Source organism: Pararge aegeria, chromosome 15, assembly GCF_905163445.1.
Source record: "Pararge aegeria chromosome 15, ilParAegt1.1, whole genome shotgun sequence".
NCBI lineage: Eukaryota > Metazoa > Arthropoda > Insecta > Lepidoptera > Nymphalidae > Pararge > Pararge aegeria.
The window spans coordinates 15,267,582-15,291,450 of NC_053194.1; the positions used below are offsets into that span (position 1 = coordinate 15,267,582).

At 35.7% G+C, this 23,869-nt stretch overlaps 4 protein-coding genes across 7 annotated transcripts in view; 1 reads left to right on the plus strand and 3 right to left on the minus strand.

Annotated features, from left to right (window-relative positions):
- Positions 1 to 413: 413 nt before the first annotated feature.
- LOC120630053 (probable methylthioribulose-1-phosphate dehydratase) lies at positions 414 to 5,168 on the plus strand. 3 transcript variants are annotated; one of them, XM_039899182.1, is made up of 6 exons: positions 415 to 632; positions 1,444 to 1,538; positions 1,625 to 1,750; positions 2,384 to 2,534; positions 3,668 to 3,870; positions 4,610 to 5,168. In XM_039899182.1, exons 1-6 carry the CDS (start codon positions 615 to 617, stop codon positions 4,710 to 4,712), a joined length of 696 nt encoding a protein of 231 aa, XP_039755116.1. In that variant the 5' UTR covers positions 415 to 614; the 3' UTR covers positions 4,713 to 5,168. The 3 variants fall into 3 exon arrangements, with proteins under 3 accessions (XP_039755118.1, XP_039755116.1, XP_039755117.1); XM_039899183.1 differs by having other exon boundaries at positions 417 to 632; positions 1,637 to 1,750; XM_039899184.1 differs by lacking the exon at positions 1,625 to 1,750 and having other exon boundaries at positions 414 to 632.
- Positions 5,169 to 5,903: 735 nt separating this feature from the next.
- Positions 5,904 to 11,048, minus strand: LOC120630100. Its single transcript, XM_039899245.1, has 4 exons — positions 10,800 to 11,048; positions 9,826 to 10,039; positions 7,067 to 7,321; positions 5,904 to 6,412 (listed from the first exon to the last, which is right to left on the minus strand). The coding sequence occupies exons 1-4, from the start codon at positions 11,019 to 11,021 to the stop codon at positions 5,946 to 5,948; spliced, it is 1,158 nt and encodes a 385-aa protein (XP_039755179.1). The 5' UTR covers positions 11,022 to 11,048; the 3' UTR covers positions 5,904 to 5,945.
- Positions 11,049 to 11,969: 921 nt separating this feature from the next.
- Positions 11,970 to 18,275, minus strand: LOC120630099. The gene is made up of 7 exons (XM_039899244.1): positions 16,313 to 18,275; positions 14,943 to 15,105; positions 14,331 to 14,441; positions 13,847 to 13,978; positions 13,325 to 13,447; positions 12,575 to 12,799; positions 11,970 to 12,074 (listed from the first exon to the last, which is right to left on the minus strand). The coding sequence occupies exons 1-3, from the start codon at positions 18,035 to 18,037 to the stop codon at positions 14,437 to 14,439; spliced, it is 1,893 nt and encodes a 630-aa protein (XP_039755178.1). The 5' UTR covers positions 18,038 to 18,275; the 3' UTR covers positions 11,970 to 12,074; positions 12,575 to 12,799; positions 13,325 to 13,447; positions 13,847 to 13,978; positions 14,331 to 14,436.
- A 3,415-nt stretch (positions 18,276 to 21,690) lies between these two features.
- The window catches only part of LOC120629812 (axoneme-associated protein mst101(2)), a 216,721-nt gene continuing 214,542 nt past the window's right edge, over positions 21,691 to 23,869 (minus strand). For both annotated transcript variants that reach the window (XM_039898867.1, XM_039898868.1), the window contains 4 exons: positions 23,217 to 23,408; positions 22,956 to 23,024; positions 22,538 to 22,617; positions 21,691 to 21,823 (listed from right to left, as the gene is read on the minus strand). In XM_039898867.1, the coding sequence (XP_039754801.1) occupies positions 22,561 to 22,617; positions 22,956 to 23,024; positions 23,217 to 23,408 (318 nt within the window). In that variant the 3' untranslated portion in view covers positions 21,691 to 21,823; positions 22,538 to 22,560. The remainder of the gene's footprint in view (positions 21,824 to 22,537; positions 22,618 to 22,955; positions 23,025 to 23,216; positions 23,409 to 23,869) is intronic.

Sequence of the window (23,869 nt, forward strand, 5' to 3'; positions counted from 1 at the left end):
ACGCATTATTAAAGTGTTTACCGGAATCAAAGAGCTAGAATTCAAATTTCAAAGCCAAAATTATATAAGAATATATTATATTATCAACAATTAAAGATATTTGTATTATCCTAATTTGGAAATATTACTCTACTGAAGTCATGGCTTCCTATGAAATTGGATATGAATATGAAACACTGAAGACATGGCTGTACAGTGATATAGGTACCTCTGCCTTATCTCTACGGAGAAGAATAAAAAAAAATGAAAAGGTATGTAATTTTGCCTTTTCCCAACGGGAAAGAAGAAAAAAGAGTGAAATAAAAACATGGAAACAAGAAAAATATATATGTCTTAAGAGGACAAATGAAAAAAGACAACACTAATATGTCAGTGTCAGTTTGGCAATGTCAAGTGGTGTAGCTACTTGTGATCAAAGTACCTCTACCCTCCATAGATCAAAGTTTGTTGTGAGCAAAGTTTACTGTATTTAGAAGTTTTGTTGTGGTTTTTATTAATTTTATAGTATGTGTTATCAGCATCGTGTATGCTAATTCACAAAACAGTGATAACATTGCGGTTGTTCTTAGCATATATTTTAATCTATATTTACATTATAAATAACTTCTTTTAAAATGTCGGAGTTCGGTCGGGTATGTAGAATTTTAAATTAATACTTATCTTAACTTTTAACTTTTTGTTAGATTTCACCTAAAACATGTCAACTTCGCATTCAAATCTAATGTTCAGATATCTCTTACGTTAGATAGTAACATAGGTAATAAATCATAATCATAATCTAACTGCGTATCACTTACTAATTTCACTTTTGTTGACTAGGTTTAATAATATTAATAATATTAATATAATTTAATTCAGGTAAAACCCATCTCAATATAAACGTTAAAAAAGTTTAGATGTAAGGACGAATCGGGCCTAACTAGAGGTTAGGTGAAAATATCAAATTATTTATTAGCGTTTACATTTACACATTTGCAGAAAAATTGAAGGATTTCTGCATTGATCTTGGGAATAGGTACTTGAGAAAGAGTGTGGTCTAAAGTCAACCCAAGTATTCATTATATATGTGATTATATCAACTGTATAAAAACCCATTGGTTTGGCACAGAGCGATGACGAGTGACCTGTTGGTATGACACTCGTTTCATGGAGGCTGGGAAGGTTGCTGGTGTGGGAAGCCACATGTGTTGATACCATACCTGCATCACATATCCCCGCAACCCCGTCAATAGTGAGTGCGGCCAGCGTAACAGCTACATGCTCCTAGAACTTACCTTAGCCAAAGAATTTGTTTGGCCATTAAAAGGTTAAATGCTGCCAGCATTTTAGGCACTATTTTACATTGGGTTTCATTTTGGTATAGGTTATTTTTGTTTAAGAATATATTGTATTGATTTTATTTATTCAAATGATTCTTATAAGATTCTACATTCTACGTTTCAGGAGCATCCAAGAAACCTAATACCAGAACTATGCAATCAGTTCTACCATTTGGGATGGGTCACTGGGACAGGAGGTGGAATTTCTATCAAAGATGGGTAAATATAGTTTTCTACTTAAACTAAGGAATATAAACAAAGTTAAACACAATTAATTCAGTTAAGTAAAATAAATTTATAAATAGGGATATTTTCAGAAATAAAATCTACATTGCCCCATCCGGAGTCCAAAAAGAAAGAATGAAGGCAGATGATTTGTTTGTACAGAATATATATGATGAAGATTTGGAACTGCCGCCTGCAGAAAAGAAGTAAATTATATTGTACCTACTCCACATAAATTCTTTTTAAATGTACACTTGACTGTATATAACAATCATCATAACCAATAGAGGTCGAAATTCAACAATTTTGCGATGCTTGTGTCCATAAGAGACTATTATTAAGCCTGCATTAGCCTGTGTGCGGTAACCATTACTGCACCTTGGGACTCCAACATCGATCGGTTCTCAAAGCTTGCACCCCACATACTTGTACATTGTTCCTTCAGCTCTCAACTCATTGATTTTGGGTCAATGAGTCAAACTTTTTATGGATCTCCTCATTCCTGATTTTATCATGTAGAGATACTCCGAGCAAAGCTCTCACTAGGCTATCACCACTTTTTATTAATATTGAAAAAAAAGCAGTGATAACATAGCAGTTAGTTTTTTAGCTAACCTTTCGGGGAGACCGAGTTTGAACCCCTAACTAATTAAGGTAGTTTAATGTTTTATGTAATCAAATATTATTTGCTTTAACAGTAAGATTTAATACTGCTGTCAGATATTAATAAGTCACCTTATTGAGGGATGCATGTAAAACTATATCATTATAACAGATTGTTTGTTTATAACAACATAATATGAGTTTTAGGATATGAGCGTATATAAAATGTATTTCAGGCTTAAAAAAAGTCAGTGCACGCCACTATTCATGTTAGCGTATAGAGAACGGAACGCTGGAGCGGTCATACACACACACTCCCCGCATGCTGTCAGATGTACCCTGCTCTACGACAAGGAGTTTGTTATCACACACCAGGAGATGATCAAAGTAAGAGAGAAGCATATAACTGGGGGACCCAATTTTTTTTTAACTACTAGTTATTGTGGCCGGCTCCACAATAGCAAACTAGATGACTTTCGCGCTGTTGTAGTGTTCAAAATTCATTTATTTCAAGTAGGCACAATATAATCACTTTTGACACGTCAAGTCTGTCAGTTTGTAGTGACTCTACCACCGGTTCGGAAGGCAGATTCCACCGAAAAGAAGTCTGCAAGAAACTCAGCAGTTGCTCTTTTCCAACATCAACAATTTACATTTTACATTTTGACATTTATTTTTCTATCTTGTGAAAGATGAAAGTGGAGCTGGATGCTTCCAAGCAACCTTGTCATTAAGAAATTCATCAAAAATTTGTAACCTCACTGCTACAAATGTTTTTTAACATATTCTTTAAACACCTGTTCACACCTGAACACCGTATATAACTTCCAAAGACTATTGGTTGGAAGCTCGGTGGAAGATCTTCCTCAGAGGTTTTGATTTTATATGAAGCAGTCTACAGCATCAACATAGCTCCCATATATAATATGGTTAAGTTAGCTGGCTAGCCAATAAAATAAAAATAAGCAAAAATAGCCTTTATTCACCAGGTTCGAGCACGCTTGCCTAGAAAAAGCCTATTCACTCTTGCCTTTTAGGTACTCAAATGATATGTGGCAGGAAACACAGTTTGAACTCCACCGCTGGACATAGGTCTTTTGTAGGGAGTTCCAAAACGGGCCTGGGCCGCTTGTTTACAGCGGCTCGCAGCGACTCGTTTGATGTCGTCTGTCCACCTCGTTGGAAGCCGACCAACGCTGCGTTTACCTATGCGGGGTCGCCATTCCGAAGTCCATCAGTTCTCCGAGCAATGTGCCCCGCCCATTTCCACTTCAGCTTCGCGATTCACTGAGCTATATCGGTAACTCTGGTTCTTCTACGGAACTCCTAATTTCTGAATTGATCACGTAGAGATACTCCCAACATAGCTCTGTCCATCGCCCGCTGAGTGACTCTGAGCCTTCTTATGAGGCCCATAGTTAGCAACCGTTTTATCAGGTCCGTAAGGCATCACTGTTGGAAGATTTACTACTTTTTATGTTAGACTACATATGGGTATTTAGGACTTCAACTTTTTTCAGGGTATAAAGGACGCGACACTCGAACGCTATCTCAGATACGACGAGAAGTTAATAGTTCCTATAATAGAGAACACTCCTTTCGAGAAAGATCTCGCGGGCAGTTTAGCTGGGGCATTGCGAGCGTACCCTGGAACGAGTGCTGTGTTAGTCAGACGGCACGGGGTCTACGTATGGGGCGATACATGGCAACAGGCGAAGACTATGTAAGTATTTTATACTTCACCTGTTCAGACATGGACGACCTCCCTGGTGCAGCGCTGAGCTTTGTGGTTTTAAGTTACAGGTCCCAGGTTCCATTCCCGGCAGGCGTAGTTCGGGAATTTTTAATTTCTCAATTTTCTCTGATCTTCCGTTAATACGTGGCATTTTTCACACCACTTGCTCGATCATTCCTTATAGTATAGTATTGAAAGGTCCAGTATGCCAATACATCCTATCGGCTTAGTAAGAAATGTTGTGCTGGAGTCTCTAAGTCTTTTATGGTTTGAATAAAGAAAATCGCGCACGGCGTATCTGAATTCTATTCATTTCAATATAGCTAACTCGCTCTAACGTATGATGGCGTCCCTGTCAGTCACCAGAGCCTGCGAAGCGCGATCCAAATAGTATAGATTGCAATAAAAATCCCTCCAAAACTTGATTTTATTGCCTCGCTAGATGGGAAAAGTAGAGTATTCAACTCACGGTTAAAGCTGCCTTCGTTTTGGGCGCCCCTATAACCCTCGCTTCACTCAGGATTCTAGAGTCAACACCTTCGCTACGCTCGGGAGTTACGCTCTCCCTCAAATCTCCGAGAAATCCCTCGTTTGCTTGAGATTTATCCCGGCGCCCGTAACAACTAGCCCGTAAGACATTTCTTCACCTCCTTGAACAATCTACTATTACAGTTTTAACAGTCTTAAGTATGTGTGTTTAGATGTTCGAGTTTCCTTTAATTTACAGGACAGAATGCTACGATTACTTATTCGAAATGGCTGTAGAAATGAAGAAACTAGGACTCGATCCAGCGCTCAACCCGGAATCAGAGAAGAATGGAGAAAAGTAGTGCAAAAAACACTATAATTTTACATAATTGCCATTTAAAAAAAGACTTATTATACTATAAGATGCATTTCCACCAGAGATCAGGGATTTTGCTGCGCGATTCAATAAATTTTCCAACAAGTTGCCAACTCGTAGTCGAAACAAACAAAACGTATAAATTTGTTTATACCGAGACCATGTTACATTGAAACAGCGTGGTTGGTCTAAGCTCTAAAATTTGTGGTAGTGATGTACGAATTTGTATGGACAGGTTTGGTAACTACAAAACTGTCGGATTAACGATACCTTCTTCTAAAGTTACGTATATAAAAGTATACTTCCTACACGGCAGCGAACGTAGTTAAGACGCCTTGACTGGGTTATCTAATATCTCAAATAATCCATAATGTTAAATCAATGTTATATATACAAAGTTATTTTTGTAGACTTTAATTAAAAATAAAACCACAAAAATGATTATTGAGTTTTATTTAGACCATTATTCTTTAGGATATATGATGTATAAAAATCGTTTCACATTTGCATTACGATAAAATTTGTATTTAAAATGTGGTAAGAATGTAAATCTTTTTCTATCAAGAAAATTTACCTACCTACTTGTGAACTGCGGATTCCTCTTTAGTTAGAAATATGTTCAAGAATTCCAAAGAAGAACTCTTATTGAATTTAATAAAACCTCATCAGTTTAACTATCAATAAATCAAAAACTAAATAAATATTTAATAAAAAATAACAAAAGAATTTATAAACATTTGGCCAATAATTAAAGGCATGATAACAGTAACAAAGAATCCATAAGATATTGTATTTATCTAAGTATACCTATATGATTCATGTACCTTCTTATTATGACAAAAACTTATTTTTATTTCAATTAGAGTAAAGTAAAGAGTAGCTGCAAAATCTAACGATCCGCCGTTACAGGTGAAACGCCGAATTCAAAATGTTGATGTCACGTCATAAACATCATTCTGTAGCGCTTAAACTAAGAACGCATGAAGTATTTTGTGATTTCCAACTATCGGTCTTCTATTCAATCAATATATCAATACCAAAATAAATAAGGGGAGGGAACAAGAAATTACCAAAGCTCTAATTTGCCTATGACGTCACGAGTGCGGCCATGACACCCGGCGTGCGTTTTCGCGGGAAATTTAATACATAATTTGCAAGCTTATAAGCTTAGCCACAAAAGCTTTAATCTCTTTTTTTTTATATAAGTAATCGTACCTATTTAAGAAGCAGATTCATCATTGCGCGTTAGCTCAGCGTAAATACTCTTTGAAATAACATTCATGCATAGAGTTTCGTTTGGTTTTGGCTCCGGATCTCTATCACATTTCAGTGTGTGTCTATTTATCCCGTACATGCTAGAAGCGCACTTTTTAGTTACCAGCTCTTTGATTTCATCCAACTCTGCCTTTGAAAGGAGGTTAGTGTTGGAGAAATCTTCGTCTAAACACGGCCTTTGACTTTTCGCCATATGATACAAAGATTTCAAGTCTAAAGAACTTTTCTTCTTCTTCGCGTCAATCGCCTGCTTTCTTTTCAAAAGTCTCTTCAGCTCGTCTAAATAGGGTTTGTTTTCTGCGATTTTCTCGTCAATTATTTCGATTTCCTTTTCGTTTAGTTTCTCTAAATCCTCTTCGTTTATGTGTAGCTTGTTTTTTATTGTTGACGGCAAAATGGAAACCGTTTTGCCTGAAATTGTTCAAAGATTTTTTAGGCACACTAATATCATAAGTGAAAATTGGTGATGATTAAGGCTTGTCTTGCAATCATCATCACATAAACCCACTAACGGCCCAACACAGAGCACGGGTCTCCTCCTCCTACAATGAGAAGGGGTTAAGGCCGTAGTCCACCATGCTGGCCCAGTGCGGATTGGTGGACTCCGCACACCTTTGAGAACATTATGTAGAACTCTCAGGCATGCAGGTTTCCTCTCGATGTTTTCCTTCACGGCGTCCTCTAATATATGTTTACTATAATAAAGTAAGACTTTATTATAGTAAACATACATACCGAGAGCGAAGAAAAACAAATTAATCAGATTAAGTGCAAATTATTGCACTACAGATAGATATTGCGTTTGACGGCCGATTGGCGCAGTGGGGAGCGACCCTGCTTTCTGAGTCAAAGGCCGTGGGTTCGATTCCCACAACTGAAAAATGTTTGTGTGATGAACAGGAATGTTTTTCAGTGTCTGGGTGTTTATGTGTATTTTATCAGTATTTATGTATAATATTCATTAAAAAAATATTCATCTGTCATCTTAGCATCCCTAACGCGCCGAAATAAGTATACCTTCAAAAATCTATTACTATTTAAAAAAAAATGTTTGTTTTTAATTACCTCCATTTGCACTCGTCGGCCTCACGGAAAAGTAAGCTCGCATCTTCTGAACTGGCTTTCCTAAGTCCTTGTCGTCGCTTAATAGAAGGCTTTCAAAAACGTCGTATTCTATACAGACAATTTTCTCGTCCAACTTTCTAAGCTCAACGTTATTCCGCGACAACTTTGAAAACTTCTCAGCTATAACCTTTACCCGTGGCTCCTCGGAAATGTAAATATTTTTGCTATCTATGGTTTTAGGAAGTGACCCTGACGCTGCAATTAGATACAACTTATGTAAATTTGAAAAAGCCATAATACTGTTAAGACTACTAGAGATACTGTTAATGTCATATTCTTAACAGCAGTGGCGTGCATGGGGTTTTTGACCAGGGTATGCATAAATGAGGTACATGGCATAAAATTCCCATCCAATACGAGTGATATAAAATAATTTGGGTATGCCGAGCTTTTGTGCTTGTATGAAGTGCACGCCACTGCTTAACAGTATTATGACTTTTTGACTGTCATGATGAATTAATAAATAAACTTACAGGCATTGTAGTTCCTATAATTAAAACTAACAACTTTTGTTCTAGGACTTGTCAAATAAATATACTACGACAATACACACATTGCCATCTAGCCCCAAAGAGAGCGTAGCTTTTGTTATGGGTACACTCTAAGATGACCGATGAATACTTCTATGAATAATATTCTATATATAAATACTTATGATATACCTACAGATAAACGCCCAGACACTGAAAAACATTAATATTGATCACACAAATTTTGCCCAGTCGTGGGAATCGAACCCACGGCCACGGAGTCAGAAAGCAGGGTCGCTGCCCACTGCGCCAATCGGTCGTCAAAATTCAGTATTAATTTATTTCATAGAAAAAATTTATAAATCATGGTATTTCTGTAATGTGAAATTACACTGTGAAACCAAATAGACATCCCTGTTGCCAAACCGCTACGAGCACTGAATTCCATTTTAAAAATTCAAAATTCATTTATTTCAAGTAGGCCTAATATAAGCACTTTTGAAACTTCGAGTCTGTCTGTTTGTAGTGATTCTACCACCGGTTCGGAAGGCTACCGAGAAGAAGCCGGCAAGAAACTCAGCAGTTGCTCTTTTCCAACATCAACAATTTACATTTTGCATTATAACATTCATTTTTCTATCTTGTGAGAGCTGAAAGCGGAGCCGGATACTTCCAAGCAACCTTGTCATTAGAATGAATGAGTTGTCTCTGTTCTAGCCTGGGAGTTCGGTCGTGGCTAGTTACGCCTCTACCGGCAAATATGTGCCCAACTAGATGGACAGATGACATTTAATCGAGTCTCCGGTAACCGCAAGCTGCACGCAAACGGCATAAGACCGTGGATTTCGGAACTCGACTTTCGTCAGCTTTGGACGTGTATCTGTTGACATGATTATGGTTTTAAATATAAAGTTAAGAAAACCTTTCAGTCTAGCAAAGTAATTGCGTCGAATCAGTTATTGGTTAAGCAACATTGAACAAAGTCGTTAATTGAATCGGTGAGCAACTTTCAATGTCCATTTATTGATTATTCCCTAATCGTACCTGCCTCCGAGAGAAACATAAGCCCTCGGTTATTGAAATAAAGGAACGTAGTCCTCCCAATAAAATATCTCAATGTAGATAAGGCTTAGTTAGTTAGTACCTATGTAAACATCGGTTTCGAAAGTTTAATTGATTGGTAAGTACCAAAAAAATTAGGAGTCGAGGTCCGCGCGCTATTTATAGTTTAAAAAAAGTTTAGAACAAAAGTTTTTAGTTTTAATGTATAAATTACAAGCCGCGAACTTTCTGGTATGTTTTATTTAACCCTGTAGGTAAATTCTGCTCGTTAGTATATATTATATTGCTAAGTTAATGTGTCTGAAGACCTGCTCGAGGTTTTGGACATTTTAATGTATCTTCAGATACCCCCGAAAGTGTATCTGCACATAACTTTGAAAAGTTGAGGTGCGTGCTGGGATTCGAACTCGGCCCCCGAAAGTGAAGTCGAATTCCTACCCACTGGGCTATCACCGCTTCACCATCCATTGCACTTATCAAGACTAAAGTAAATATGGCACAGGTAGATTTTTTTTAAGACTACGACAATACACACATCGCCATCTAGCCCCAAAGTAAGCGAAGCTTGTGTTATGGGTACAACGATGACTGATGAATATTTTTATGAATAATATACATAAAATACTTATAATATACAGATAAACACCCAGACACTGAAAAACATTCATTCTAACATCCTGGAGACGAACAAAAGTGACTTGTCTCCCGGAATGGCAACCGGAAACCGATCACGCATAAATAAAAAAAAACCTAACCTGTCCTACCCACTTACATGCATTAACAGCAATACTGACATTTCGTTTATGTCCTATGCAAAGAAATGCTATAAAACTTTCTTCTAACCAATGAAAAAGAAACAGCTTCCGAGAGCTTTGCGTGCTGAGGGTTCTATTTCCACATCTGTAAAATGTATGAGTGATGTATATGAATATTTTTCAGTGTCTGGGTGTTTATTTGTATATTATAAGTATTTAACTATTTATGTATATTATTCAAAAAAATATTCAACAGTCATCTTAGTAGTTAGTACCCATAACACAAGCTACGCTTACTTTGGGACTAGATGGCCATGTATGCATTGTCATAGTTTATTATTTATTTTATTTTCAAAAAACCGAAATAACGCGATAACACCGCACAACAAAACCGTTACAATCTCATAAGTACCTTCCTTTCCGCTGCTCAACAGCAGTTCTAGTTCAGCAGTGTTGTGCGCATTCTGCCAATGCGAACCATCTGATGTCTCCATGTACGACAGAGAGCGCGGCTTTGTGTTGGTACTCTGCGAACTGCACATAACCTTCCCCAACGCTTTCAAGTTCTTTATCGTGTCGGGAAAAACTGGGTCGAATTCATATTGTTGCTTGATGAGATCTTTAAACTGAAAATATTAAATTTCGATACTGCTAAGGAGCCTTATTCCCAGGGATTTAAAGTCCATTTCTTTATTTTCTCGTGAGTTGGTATGCTAACAAACGGATGATTTTCAAACAACTTAGCTCCGAGAACATTCGTCTAACCTTGTGATATGTTATGCTAACCCGGCGGAACAGTCTGTTCTCATTATAGAAGAAAGTTCCTCCCCAGCGTTCTGGGTTCCGAGGAATGAGAACAACCCAACAATACCTATTACCACAATACCTATTATGTAAAATGAAGACTTGCTTGCGTAAGACAAAACTTTTGCGGACGTTAGACGCGCGTTTCTTGCCAGGCGCCCTGATAAAGCCGGACATAGGCTTTTTGAAAGCATATCCGACGTGCGTCAACAACAAACATCTTGATATAATTCAATATTCAAGTTGTTTGTTCTTTATGTTCTGGGAGTAGAAGCCTCAACAGTGCCTAAATCTAGGAGCCGTTGAGTAACGCACAGTGACGACATTTTGACGATCTCAGTGCTTTCTGATAAGCTAATACTATCGCAAGCACCTACCATAAATTTAACCAATAAAGCTTTAAGCAAATTCCATATTACCGATTGCCATTTTACAAGCTTTCCAGCAAAAACCCTATCTGTAAAATGATACTGCAGAGTGCCAGGAAATACAAATAAGAGTTAGTAATAACAGAAGATATGCAAGACTGATTTTCCAGCAAGCTGTCTTTTACTAGCATCCCGGAAGAAACATTGTACGTACATGGAGATCTAAACTATGACTATCCATTGACTGTCCCTCATCCTTCTGTTTCGGTTTAATATAACAAGATCGGTTGGCCACAGTTCTATCAAACTTGGGCTGATTTCTCCTGCTTTTCGGAGAGAATACTTCTTCAATCTCATTTTTAGTTTTAATGACTTTTAATTCGTCATCTTCTTTTTTTGGATTGCCACGGCCGTATTTGCGCTGGAAACGGTTCATTTTGCTATCAACAAGCCATGCTTAATAATAAAAGTTCTGCCTCACATCGTTTTATTTTCTAAATAAATTATTCCAAAAGTCGTTCAGAGGAATCGATACCATTTTGACAGATTATCTATATTTGACACTTTAAAAGTCATAGAGCAAAATATCTTAACTTTATTGCTTCTTTCTTTTGCTTTTTTCTTTTCGGTGTGCCATATCACGCCAAATCAGCACTTCGCCAATGTCACTTGTACCTATTTATTATCTAATTTAGTATTCTTATTTAATTTATAGTTGATATGTCAAAAGTTTGCATGCCCCAAGTTATTAGATCCCCATAATCAACACGCTTGGTGACACGACAGACTTGGTGCACGCAGTAGATCGTAGCACAGAGGACGCTGCTTCCCGTTCTCCGTTATATTTCCTTAGTCACCTCGTACGACACCAGCGGAATTAGGACGGTTGGTGACATCGAGACTGTATTCTGATCTGTCATCACCACACATCAAAATACGCTTATAGTCAGAGACTATTATTACGTCTCATGAAAATGATATTGTCTTCTCACGAAAATTAGCCTGATAAGAAAGCTGTGAATTATTATGTATAAATACACGGAGCGATTAAGAAAGGTATTCGCTATCAAATCTGTATGACCTTCGCGAAGGGACCAGGGTTACATCGATCCGAGAGGTGTGCAGCTAACGTGTACAAATCCTACAGGTAGGTATACCGACCAATTTCATTGATAGTCCATCAGGTGATGGAGCTGTAAGCTGGTTATATTAATCAATCTTTTTTAACAGTATATTAAAAAGAAGAAAACAAGTGATATGTTTAGTTTTCGTACGTGTATTTTTAATTTCTTTATAATAAACTACGGTAGATACAGTACTGCTATTTCATTGTCTTTAAGATTTCTTCCAGTGGAAACACATGATTTAGGGCCTTCTGTTATGAATCTAGGCATCAGACTAGTTCCTGCCTGAGAAGTTAGTTTCGGTAATCTAAAGTTTCAGTGGAGTTTCTTGGCCATTCTTCTGAGTTGTCAATTCAATTATTATTCTGGGAAAAATAAAATTATGTCTATTTAATGTAATATGTTGAGTTTTTCTAAACTGAACCAGCCTATAATTAGCCAAGCAAAATAAAAATAAAGAAATTTGCCGAACCATTTTCATGTTCTTATTAGACATTAAATTTTTTTTATATTTATTTCATCATTTGACAAAGGATAAGATGTGAATCAAAATATTGTCTTTGATACACTTCATTAGGTACTCCACTGGTTAAAAATGCGTGTTAAAGTTAAAGTTCTGTTTTGTATTGACTTAGTACAGGCTCCTCTATGATAGTAGAGAAGGTTTTAGACCAACCTAGACCCACTACGCTACTTCAATGCGAGTTGGTGGGCTTTGGTGAACAATAAAATAACCCACGCGAAGAGGATGGGTTGATGGATGAGATCTTTGGACATCTATGTTCTGATCTGCCGCCACCACGGCCTGTTCCAAACAGTCAATTCCGAGCAAACATAAACGTAAATAAATTGTGAACTTGCTTACATTGGCTAACTTTTACGCAGCTCCTCAATGAGGATGACCGATAGAACGCTTTTCCCGTGGGCAGTACACAACAGTAGCAGCAGGGTAATGACCGGATGGTAGGACAGTGATGGTGAGGGTACGGATGGTGAGCAGGAGTTTCTCGCAGTTGGGCAGGCACGTCAGTATCGCCATACATCTTTTGGGGCTGAGTATCTTCTGCACCGCACGACCATCTACTTGAAGCTGCAATTCAAAATGTAGGTACATCCTTAGAAGCATTTGGACGACCTACCTGGGGCAACGGTAGGATAGTGGTCGTGTAAGAGGTCCCAGATGAGATCCCTGGCAGAGGCAGTTTGGGTATCTATAAGTTGCTTTCGCCATAATTTCACTTTGAAGGGATAACTTTGCCGTGAAATGAAGTAGATCAAAAGATCTTGGTATTCCAATACGTTTAATCAGGAGATATCTCTAATATTTATAATAAGTTATCTCGTTACACACAAATGGCCTAAAAAATCCACAGCTGAACTAAAAGCCTCTACCGACGGGGGTTATGCGCACAATCGAACAATTTGGAAGCAATCCCGTTGGGCAGATGGGTTTGTGATCGCAGTAGATGGTAGAAGTAGCACAGGGGACGCTTCTGCCAGCTCTCCGTGATATGCCCTTAGTCGCCTCGTACGACAAGAGAGGGAAAGGTGACAACTGAATTCTGATCTGAAGTCACCACGCGGCAAATTATCTCTATTATACCTCGTAATTCACCTCATAACCTTGAACGTGTTCCAACTCGCTCGGGGTCCTCCATCTCACAAGCACCGTATGGTCTGATACTCTTCGCAAATCCAAGAAGCTGGCTTTCAGACCTTCGCAGCTGCATTTTACGGGCTGCATAAGAATTTTGGGAAAGACACGTTTTAAGCAAGCACTTAAGAACTTTAATACAATATTCGCCAGCGCACGAATTGGTAATCTATCGTAAATTTAAAAAATATCCGAAGCAGACTTCGGGACTTCGGGACTTCGGGATTAACAAAAACAATTGTTGAACTAGTTACTATCTTTTCGTCAATATTCAGTGTATTATCAATACTTGCTTCTTTCTATACTTTGATCACTAATAATATAAGTGATCGAAGTATAGAAGTGTAGAATCACAGGGGACCGGAGTATTATTATACCTAATAAGCTGATAACGGGTATCACGCCGGTGAAATTGCGAGAACTGCTATTGCGTCCTAGAAGATACTGTGCCACATCGGAAAGGTCAATAGATTTTTTACTTACGTTAGGTATCTTAGGTGAACTAGATACATTTTCTGGTTGATTATTGAACGTTTTGGTCAGCTCCGATTTATACACCGTGCGCGTTAATAGAAAATCCATTAACTTCTTCATATATTCTTCATTCACTACTTCCTAAATATACAATAATTTAAATTAGAATTTATAAATTATTAAACGTACCATACTATAGTTCTTATGCACTTTGTGAAGGCGGTGCAAAAACCAAAGCAGTTTGATATACTCGTAGTGTTTCGCAATTGTTCGAACAAAACCTCAACGAAGAAACTTGTGTAGCATATAATATATCAGTTATTTTAAAACCAGTAACTGTGGGTCTCGCCCACAGGTACTGAGGTGGATTTAATTTCATAAATCCTTTTAGTATTGGTCTAACCTCGGAAAGCTCGAGTTGGACCACTTCGGCTAAATTGAGTCACTACTATTATAACTAATTAGGCTAGGTTTAATGTTACAAGACTGTAACCTTGCATTGACCAATATTGCAGTTTATCCCTTTGTCCACTAACAACTTTTGTTTATGGGTCCGTGACGTAGCTGTTCTACATGCATGGTTCGATGGCAAATCCAGTTTATTCTGTAATAAATAATTAATTTTACTAAACCAACGTGAACTACACGTTTCCAGTAAAAAAAAATATACCGATAGTAAACAATATTTATGACGTAACTTTTATAGTACCTTGAATCCCAAATGAATATTGTCGTAATCCTTAATATGGATGTCGTACATTTTGAAATATTTTTTTATACAATCTAATTGCAGCAGTGGCGATTTCAGTAATTTACTGACTTCAGCATAAAAGTTTGTCTTAAAGTATTAAAATAAATTATTACCAGAAATTAAAAATGGAAGGGGTGGGAGAATATATTTGAGCTTTTGTAGAGGTAAGGTGGAAGGGAAAGAAATTAATTATTAAAGATACATTAATTTATATACACCAAGATAAATTAATGGTTAGTGCTCTATCTTACTCAGTAGGCGCTTATCAGGCCTAACTATCAAGGCCTTAGAGATTTTAATATTCGCTTAAATATTCAGAATTGATACTAATTTAAGTTACCAAAGCCGCATAACCTCGAGTTTCGTTCGTTTGCAAAGATACGGATTGTACCTCGCGCTTAATGTTCAATTCTAATTCTGGAATAGTACAAATATCCGTATGGGTTAAAGCTGCTTTGTTTATATATAAATTCTTGTTTTGAATCGACCACAACCTGTTATCGCCCTGATGGATATCCTGGAAATTATGTAACATAGTTATAAAAAATCGTATTCAGTAATTTTATTAACAATAAAGAGTATTCAAGCACTTATTTATCATGGTCCTTTTTTAAATTAAATAAAAGTCATGGGATATTTCACTTTCTGCTTAGAGCTGCTGGGTGATCTGTTTTCTTATTCTAAGTATTATTTCACCATTTATTATCTACCGTTTGTGAACGTTGTTTTTCACTGTGGATTTCGGCGGATGATCTATCTGGCTCTGGTACAACACAATTTTCATAAGATGTGCTTGCTGACTTTGTACAACTAAAATTAAGATTCAGTATTTTTCTTTTGGCATGCTGTCTATAATTTTCTTTGAGATGATCACTTATAAAATCACTGATTTTATTTTCTGAATGTAATGATAATTTCTTAACTTTTGATCTTGCTAGATATTTTCTTAATTTACTACTGTTTCGTTTGGATTTTTTCATTCTTTGACTGTACATTTTATTATCACCTTTACTAAAGTTATCATTTTTATTATTTTTGATATTATTGTAATTTTTAGCTGTTCCAACCACCATGGACTCTTTATAATTTACTATCTTACGTATTGACTGTTCTGTTTTATCTGGTTCTTCAAAGATTCTTATAACGGGGTTAATCATGCTTGGTTTATCCACATAAGAACAAGACTTTTCAGGCATTATATCAGAAAAAACAAAGTCTACATTACTTTCACAGAAATTTTCGTGCGATAGTTGAATAATTGAGCGAATTGCTGCTAAAGTTTTAAGATTCTGTGATATGTCTTTTTGCAATTGAGATATAGATTTTTCAAAACTTATAATCCTATTACAGAAAAGATCTTCGTCATTTTTTATTTTAACCTTTGACGATTGATAATCAATTACATTTTTAATTTGATCAGTTTTTGCTTCAATATGGCTTTGCTTACGATTTATTACTTTATGCATAGAGTGTTGAAGATGATTTGTTGAAGGTAATATATAACTTGTTAATAGCGACTCATTATTTAACTTATTTCCAATATCCTTAGAAACGGTATTGATATTAGAGTCATTCAAATAATACTCGTATGTTGATAGCAAAGTTGTATAGCTTGATTGGTTGTAATTGTTATCACTACCAAAATATTTGTTTACTGATTTAGAATGACTAATCGTTAGATTTTGAGAACATACCAGTTTATTATCGAATTTATTTTCGGTTACCTGCGAAATTAACGTATTAGGCATGGACTTCTTCTTTATATGTATTACTGATTGCAATTGTGGATAAGAAAGTATCTTAGCTTCAAACATAGTTGGTGTAAGCAGCTTTCCCTTTCGTAACGGATAGACAAAATCCTTTGTATCGTTACAGTTTGAAGTCAAGGACTCAGGTGGTTGATTTTTGAAACTTAGTTTACTGAAATGTTTTATATCATTATCTAGAGAAGAGTATTTCAACCCTTTACAAGTTAGGCAGTCGCAAATATCACAACTGCAATTGTTTACTGCTCTGTAAGCTTTTATTGTATCACTTACAAATTCCTCATTCTTGCAACATGCTTGACATTTACAATGCTTACATTTACATGCATTAAATGTTTGATCAGATATATTCGATAAGCCAAGCAGAAAATCTTTATATGAATCTTTGCTAGGGTTTCCAGTTATTTCTTTTTCTTTACAGATGATGCATTCACAGTGCATGCAGTGACAATCATCTCCAAACTTATTAAATAATGTATTTGAGTACTTTTTCGAAAACGCAAACATAGCAATTGTGTCACAGTTTTTAAATTTGCTAGATGGCTTTTGGTTAAAACTATTCTCTGCTATTAAAGTACTGCGGAGGTCGAAATCACGAACACTTCTATCAATTGGTTTTATCATAATTCTATTTTGTGTATTGCATCTACAGTTCACACCATCAAATTGACAGGAATTACTGGCACAACTTTCGCAATTACAATTCGTTTGGGACACCATACCCGTTGACACTTCACGCATTAAACTTGATACCATTGCTCCATAATTTTGAGTGCATTGTACACATTCACATGGTGCACATTGGCATAGGTTTTGCTGAAAGTTCCCCTGCACAGGAGCCACTATAACTGAGCGAGGTACACGGAAATTTAAAGGTGTACATTCTTCACATTGGCAGGGCTCGCAGTCACATTTCCTTGTAAAACTTTTAGAGATTTTAACACAATCACAAGGTTTACAATCACAGCCTGTTATTTCCATTTTATTTTTCCATATGCCTCTGCAATCTTTTCTATCACAACGGTAACACGGGCACCCAGATGGCGCTAATTGATCGCATTCATGGAGAGTTTGATTACTGTCGCGCCGGAGATTGTGTGTCTGTTCAGTGTACTCACAACCACAAGTATAATCTGTGAATACATCGTTAGCAGAAAAACCGGCAATGCACTCGCAGACTTTACAACTACAAGCTTTGTATACTTCCTTCAATTTTTTTAAAATATCTTGTTTTGTAATAATTTTATTTGTGTTTACTGGGCGTGCAGTTTTGTGCGATGATAAAGAGTCTTTGAAGACTTGGCATGGTAAATTCATTATCTGTGCACTCAATGTAGCAGCAGGATTTTCGGATTCAGTTTTCTCTTTGTTTCGAGCAAAATTCATAGCCACGCTATAGTTCCGAGTATATGATTTTTCGTAAGACCTCTCATTTTTTCTTATTTTATCTTTAATGAAAGTTGTATCTTTGTAACTTAATTTTGTACACTTACGTAAATTAACTTCTGAGTTTTTACTTTTAATTTGTTTGTCAAGCGTATCTTTTTGTTCATATTCCTCTATTATTTTATTTGAAATTTCACGATAATTTTTCTCATTCAGTTTTTCATGTGACAAATCAGTTTTAGAGAATGTATTTAGCGTATTATCTTCGTCGTGTAATACCTTACGATGTCTCGTCATAACTTTCTCACAACAACTTTTTTCAACTAATTCTATTACTGATAAATCATTTTTTATGTGTTTATTTAGCGTATGTTTTTGCGATTGGTTTTTGTGATCATTTTTAGTTGCATGAAAGCAATTTTTATCAAACTTTTTTTCTTTTGAATCTTTGTTTAAGTTGGTGTTAAGTTGATCTGTTAACTCATGTGCGTGCTTCTCATCTTCATTCTTCTCAATATCCTTAACGGTTTCTTTAGTTCCCTTATGACAACCATGATCATCAATAATTTTACTGTCTAAATCAGTTTTGGTGTGAAGTGTATGTTTTTGTTCATCTTTTATAACAACTAGTTTAGTTATCTCAAAACAACGGTGGTCTTTGGTATTACTTTTACTATTAGCACTACGGCTCTCCTTGGCAAACCTTTCGTGATCAACTTTGTAAGAAGATAAACAACTTTTTGTGTCAAGTGTATCTTTTGTTTGTTCATAATTCTTATAAACGGTTTTATTTTCCTCATGTTTACCTTTTTTATCATACTTTATATTTACCGTATCAAAATAAGGTGAATTTTTCGTACTATATTCATTCAACGTTGTAATTACTTCACGACCACATCCGTCACCAGATTTTTTTCTCAGAACATTTTTGGCAGAAAATGTATTTTTACAATTATTACATGTACACAATAAATTTGCATTTTCATTTCTTATTTTGAAACATTCAATCGAATTGCACTGCGGACACGAACATGAAGATGTTAGTTTTAAAGACATATTTTCTTGTGTTATATTATTTGTTGAAATTTGGTCTTTCTGAGTGCCTGATATTTCTTTATTATGTAAAGGTTTAGTCATCATTAAATCTTGTTTTTAGCTTCTGATTATTCAATTCTTAGGCATTTACCACATTTTGAAACCTGCAAACAAAATCAGTTAAGATTTATTTCTTTCACAAATGAAATAAAATGCCACTCTTACACTAAATGTTAGTTTATGTGTTATTTTGGTATTTAACAAAGTATTTTCTTATTAATTTATGAAAATAAAATAAAAATAAAATACACTTCTGTTTATCAATATTTACGAGCTTGCTATTTACAAGAACCGGTACAAGTTGCTCGTGGCATGTTGGCACAAGTAGGTAAAATTACTAAGTTCAAATGTTTCAGCAATATCAATCTGACTGAAACCAGCTACACTTTAATGAAACTAAAATTGTGCCACTAATGTCGTTGAGCGAATCCAACTTTATACTGACACGTGTACCTGCACCGACTTTGGCGTAATATTTATTGCCAAATGGCTATCTGTATTCAGTTGGAGAACAGTGGAGGCCAAAAATTCATTAAATACACTTTATTAATATAATAAGATTTCTGATGAATTCGGATGGACAGATAGCTTTTGCAGCGTTTTCAATATGAATACGAACTTTCTACTTACAAATTGTTTGTCTTTTAAAGTTAGTTACGTTACTTAAGCCACATGTTACACCTACTTTGTACTTCTTGTACCTACTTATTACTATAATCATCTGTTTATCTCAACTTTTCTAAGTAGATACTTACCTAATATTACTTTTACAGTGTACTTATCCTTACTAACATAGGTACGTGGGTGTGGGGGTAACTTTGTTAATTTGTTAAATTTAATTTTTTTGTTGATTTTTTGTATTTTATATTAAAGTCATTATCTCAAAAAAAACTGTCTGTCAGTCTGACGCATGCCATATTTACTTTTAAATTTTAGAACTGACTTCTAATTTACTTCTGCCCAATCTTCTTTTGTACCATTTGTTGTTATAATTACCTCGATTCACACAATTTTTCACTTTGAAGATGGGAACGAACAAATATTTTATTATAGAAAGAAAATATTTGTTATTTATATTGAAGAAAGTATGCAATCTCAATAAAATATTCACTCTACGAAGTCACACAGTGCTCGGCGCTCGCAAACATGCAGGGTAGGTACCACCATTTATTCGGTACAGGACATATTCTGGACTCATCTGATTCTTGATTAGACAGATTCACCAATCAGATAATTGTAAAATGCAATGCCATTCGTTACGTAGCAATAACTATACTGTGGATCTTACCCTCTGCGATCAGATGCAATGAGATTTTATGCTCAATATTTGTAAATATAGGTCAGCGCAATGAACGCCTACTATACGTATTTGTGCGAAATACAACGAGTTATCTAAAAAGATACCTGGCATCGATATCTTCCATGACTCACTCAGCTTTTAGGAAAAAACTCACCGAACACTTATCGGTTCGAGTTAAATTTTTTGTATTACTCATGCGGGGAAAGTCGTATCTTGACGCTCGCTGTTGCGGTTGAAAAAGAACCGTTTGCCCATTTTAAAATTACGCGTGAGATTTTTCATAAATAAAACTGTTATGTGAGACAAGTTTACTTGTCGCACGTAAATTATTCTTGGCACACGCAAACTATCCTTGTCGCACGCAAAATGACGTTGACAACATCGCACGGGTTGCAGATACTATTTGACGTTTTCAAATTGTTCAAATGTGACAATTTATTTGTACGAAAATAAAAATAATTAATAAATATTGAGCTGTTTAATTCTACGCATTGATTGTTCCAAATAAATTTATTATATTTTGTTAATTAATATTAATTAATTTGTATTTATTGTTTGAAGTATATTTGTTTCTTAAAATTATATATAATTATATTTTTTTAAATTAGTTTAAAAACTTTCCCCGCATGAGTAATACAAAATAGTATGTGCGACTAGTGCGACGTTGTCGCACTTGTTGCACAATATACTATTGTCAAATTAAGTTAACATGTCGCTTTGTCAATGCTATGTGCACTTGTTATTGACGTGCATATCAGTCCATGTTTTTGAGTGTGTGCTATGTTTAAAAACGTGTAATATGCATGTTCTTAGTTCTCTTAATAAATAAACTCTGAATGACGATTTTGAGTTCAGTGGTTCATAAAAAAAAAAAGTTGCTAGCCCTGTATTATTTTTTATGATACTTGGATAGTAGTCTACAGCTTCAAATTTCAATCTGAAATATTGATACATATAAAATCATGAATTCAAATGTTAATTTAATTCAACCAATAAATTTAATATTTTTAATCTAATGACATTATTCTTCTTCAATACATCTTCAACATAAAACTTGGATTACAAGTCTACTAGTCTTTGTGAAGATAATTTGAACTGCTCATGTAAATAAAACACTAATATAAAATTAAATATTCATTTATTCAATTAATGAAATTAATATTTTTAAAATTAATAACATTATTCTTTTTCAATACAATATATTCAATACAAAATTTAAATTGCAAGTCACTCGTCCATTTGAAGATAATGTGAACTATTTATGTAAATAAAACACAAACATAAAATTAAATATTCATTTAATTCAATTAATGAAATTAATATTTTTAAAATTAATAACATTATTCTTCTTCATTACATATTCAATACCTTACTTGGATTGCAAGTGGCAATTTTAGTATTAGGGAAAAAAGTAGATCTTCTTCGCGACTAAAAGTTATTTACAGACAAAACACAATTGGCACGGAAATTATAAATAAAATAAAAATGTTTTAGTCGTTTCTTAGTCGAAATGAAGGTACTATTTTGTTCGATATGTGGACTTCGCTTACTTTTATTTTATCTTATTAGGTATTATTTTTATTATATTTAGATACCTATTTAGTATAATACAATGTATATATACAAAAACGGGTCGCTTAAACTCGCTACACTAATGAAGGCACCAGGTTGAGGTCGGTGGAGGTAAACTGGAACAATGAAATAAATATTAGGGCGTACAGTAGCGTCATGTAGTTAATTGTTATGGATATTGTCACTAGATGGTACTTTTTCGATTTCATGCAAATCTTACTTAACTTTCAGGCGATCGAATAGGTAGACTTGGGTAGAAAATGGCCATCATCCGGGAGGGTTCCCCAGGCATCTAACAAAGCTAACAAGAGGGACATGCCGTAGTAATTTTTAGTTTTATGTCCCCTTTTGAGGGTGGAGTCCCACATTACCTACGTCCCGCCCAAGGGTCGGAGGTGATTGTGGGCAAACCCTCCCGTTAGCAGAGGCCTTTAGTCGAAAACATTATTTATGCTAGAAACAGATATTAATTAGTGAATCCTGGACAAGGCTGCTTGGAAGCAGGCCTCTCCGCTCTCATCTCTGACAAGATAGAAAAATCCTATATATTGTCAAAATGTAATATGATGTTGAAAAAGAGCGACATCCTCTGAGTTTCTTGCCGGCTTCTTCGCGGTAGAATCTGCCTCTTGAACCGGTGGTAGAGTCACTACAAACAGACTGAGTTCACATTTCAAAAGTGCCTACTTGTAAACTACCGGAAATAAATGAATTTTGATTTTGAATTTCAATTTATTTTTGAGGTAGAAAATCTCATACTCAGGTGTTCTTACTCAAAATCCGTATACCCGTAACCGTAATCCGAAAACGTACGTAATACAGGTACTTACATAAATCCGCACCTTAGACGGCACTAGACGTCCGTGCTCCAAACTATCGCATTTGTACCCAAAGCACAAGATGGACAGTTCTGAAAAGTAAATATACAAAATCACAATTTCGTTTGAACACATTGCCAAGCAATCGTTAAGGTTAAAATTGGTCCAGCTATTTACGAGAATTGGACTGAAAATTCATTTTTATTATGTCTACTGGATGAACCGTCGAACTTTATACAACATAAAATTACTAATTTATGTATATTTTTTCGATTTTTTTGGGGTTTCCTTATTTTCGTTGTTTTAAACAACCCCTGTGAGGCAAACAAAACAAAAAGTACAAATATTCAAATCAAATAATGTCCGAGCTTTAGCGCCTCTAAAGAAAGAAGAAAGTTAAAAGATGTAAGAGAAGGAGAGTGACACTTACAACAATACTTTCGATCGCATTCGCTAACTGCTCTTCCATGATTTTTACATCACCGTGTTCCAGCACTTCCTGCAAATAACAAGTTAAAAAAAGCTTAACCGAGTATGATGATGATAATGTGCAAAACGCAAAAGCTCAAACTTTGACGTATCAGCAAGGTGCAGTAATCGTTAAATCCCGCTAAGTTGCACTAAAGGAGTAGCGACAAATTTCAAAGCTCTAAATTGGGACATTAGGGTTGATGTTTAAAAGAAAACTCACTTCTTGGCAAATCTTGACAGTGTCAGCGAGCTCGGGCGACGCGGCGCACAGCCTGGTAGCTGCGCAAGCGCAACTAACGCTGGCGAGCCGCGCCGCTCCGCGCACTACTCCCGCGTTACCAGACAACGCCATCGATTCCCCGCATGCGTACGCCGGGGCAAAGGTCATTGAGGATACAGCGCGTTGCCATTCCTACGGATTCGCACAACAAGGAAGGGTTAGCAAAAAAGGCTATTCGCAAAGGGGCTTGAGTATTTTAGTTTGTAAAAAACAAAATGGCGGATCTTTAGTCAGTATATTCAAACCCCTTTAATTAGAACGACGATGTATGTGAACTTTCAAAGTTCACATACGTCAATAGGCGTTATATTGAATCTGATAGAGGCTTCTGCCGTGGCTAGTTCCCTCCCGACTGACAAGTTATTTAGGTTTCCGTTACGATGTTGCGTAAAACCGAGCAGCGGTAAAGGTTTAATATAACTCATCAACCATACCCTCAACAAGTTAGCACTTAGCCCGGCACCATCTTAGACTGCATCATCACTTGCAAGGTGAGATGGCAATTAAGGCCTAATATGTAGTAGAATAAAAATCATTTTTTTGATGATGGTAACGTTAGGTAATGTTCGTAAAACCATTTGTAGATATTTACT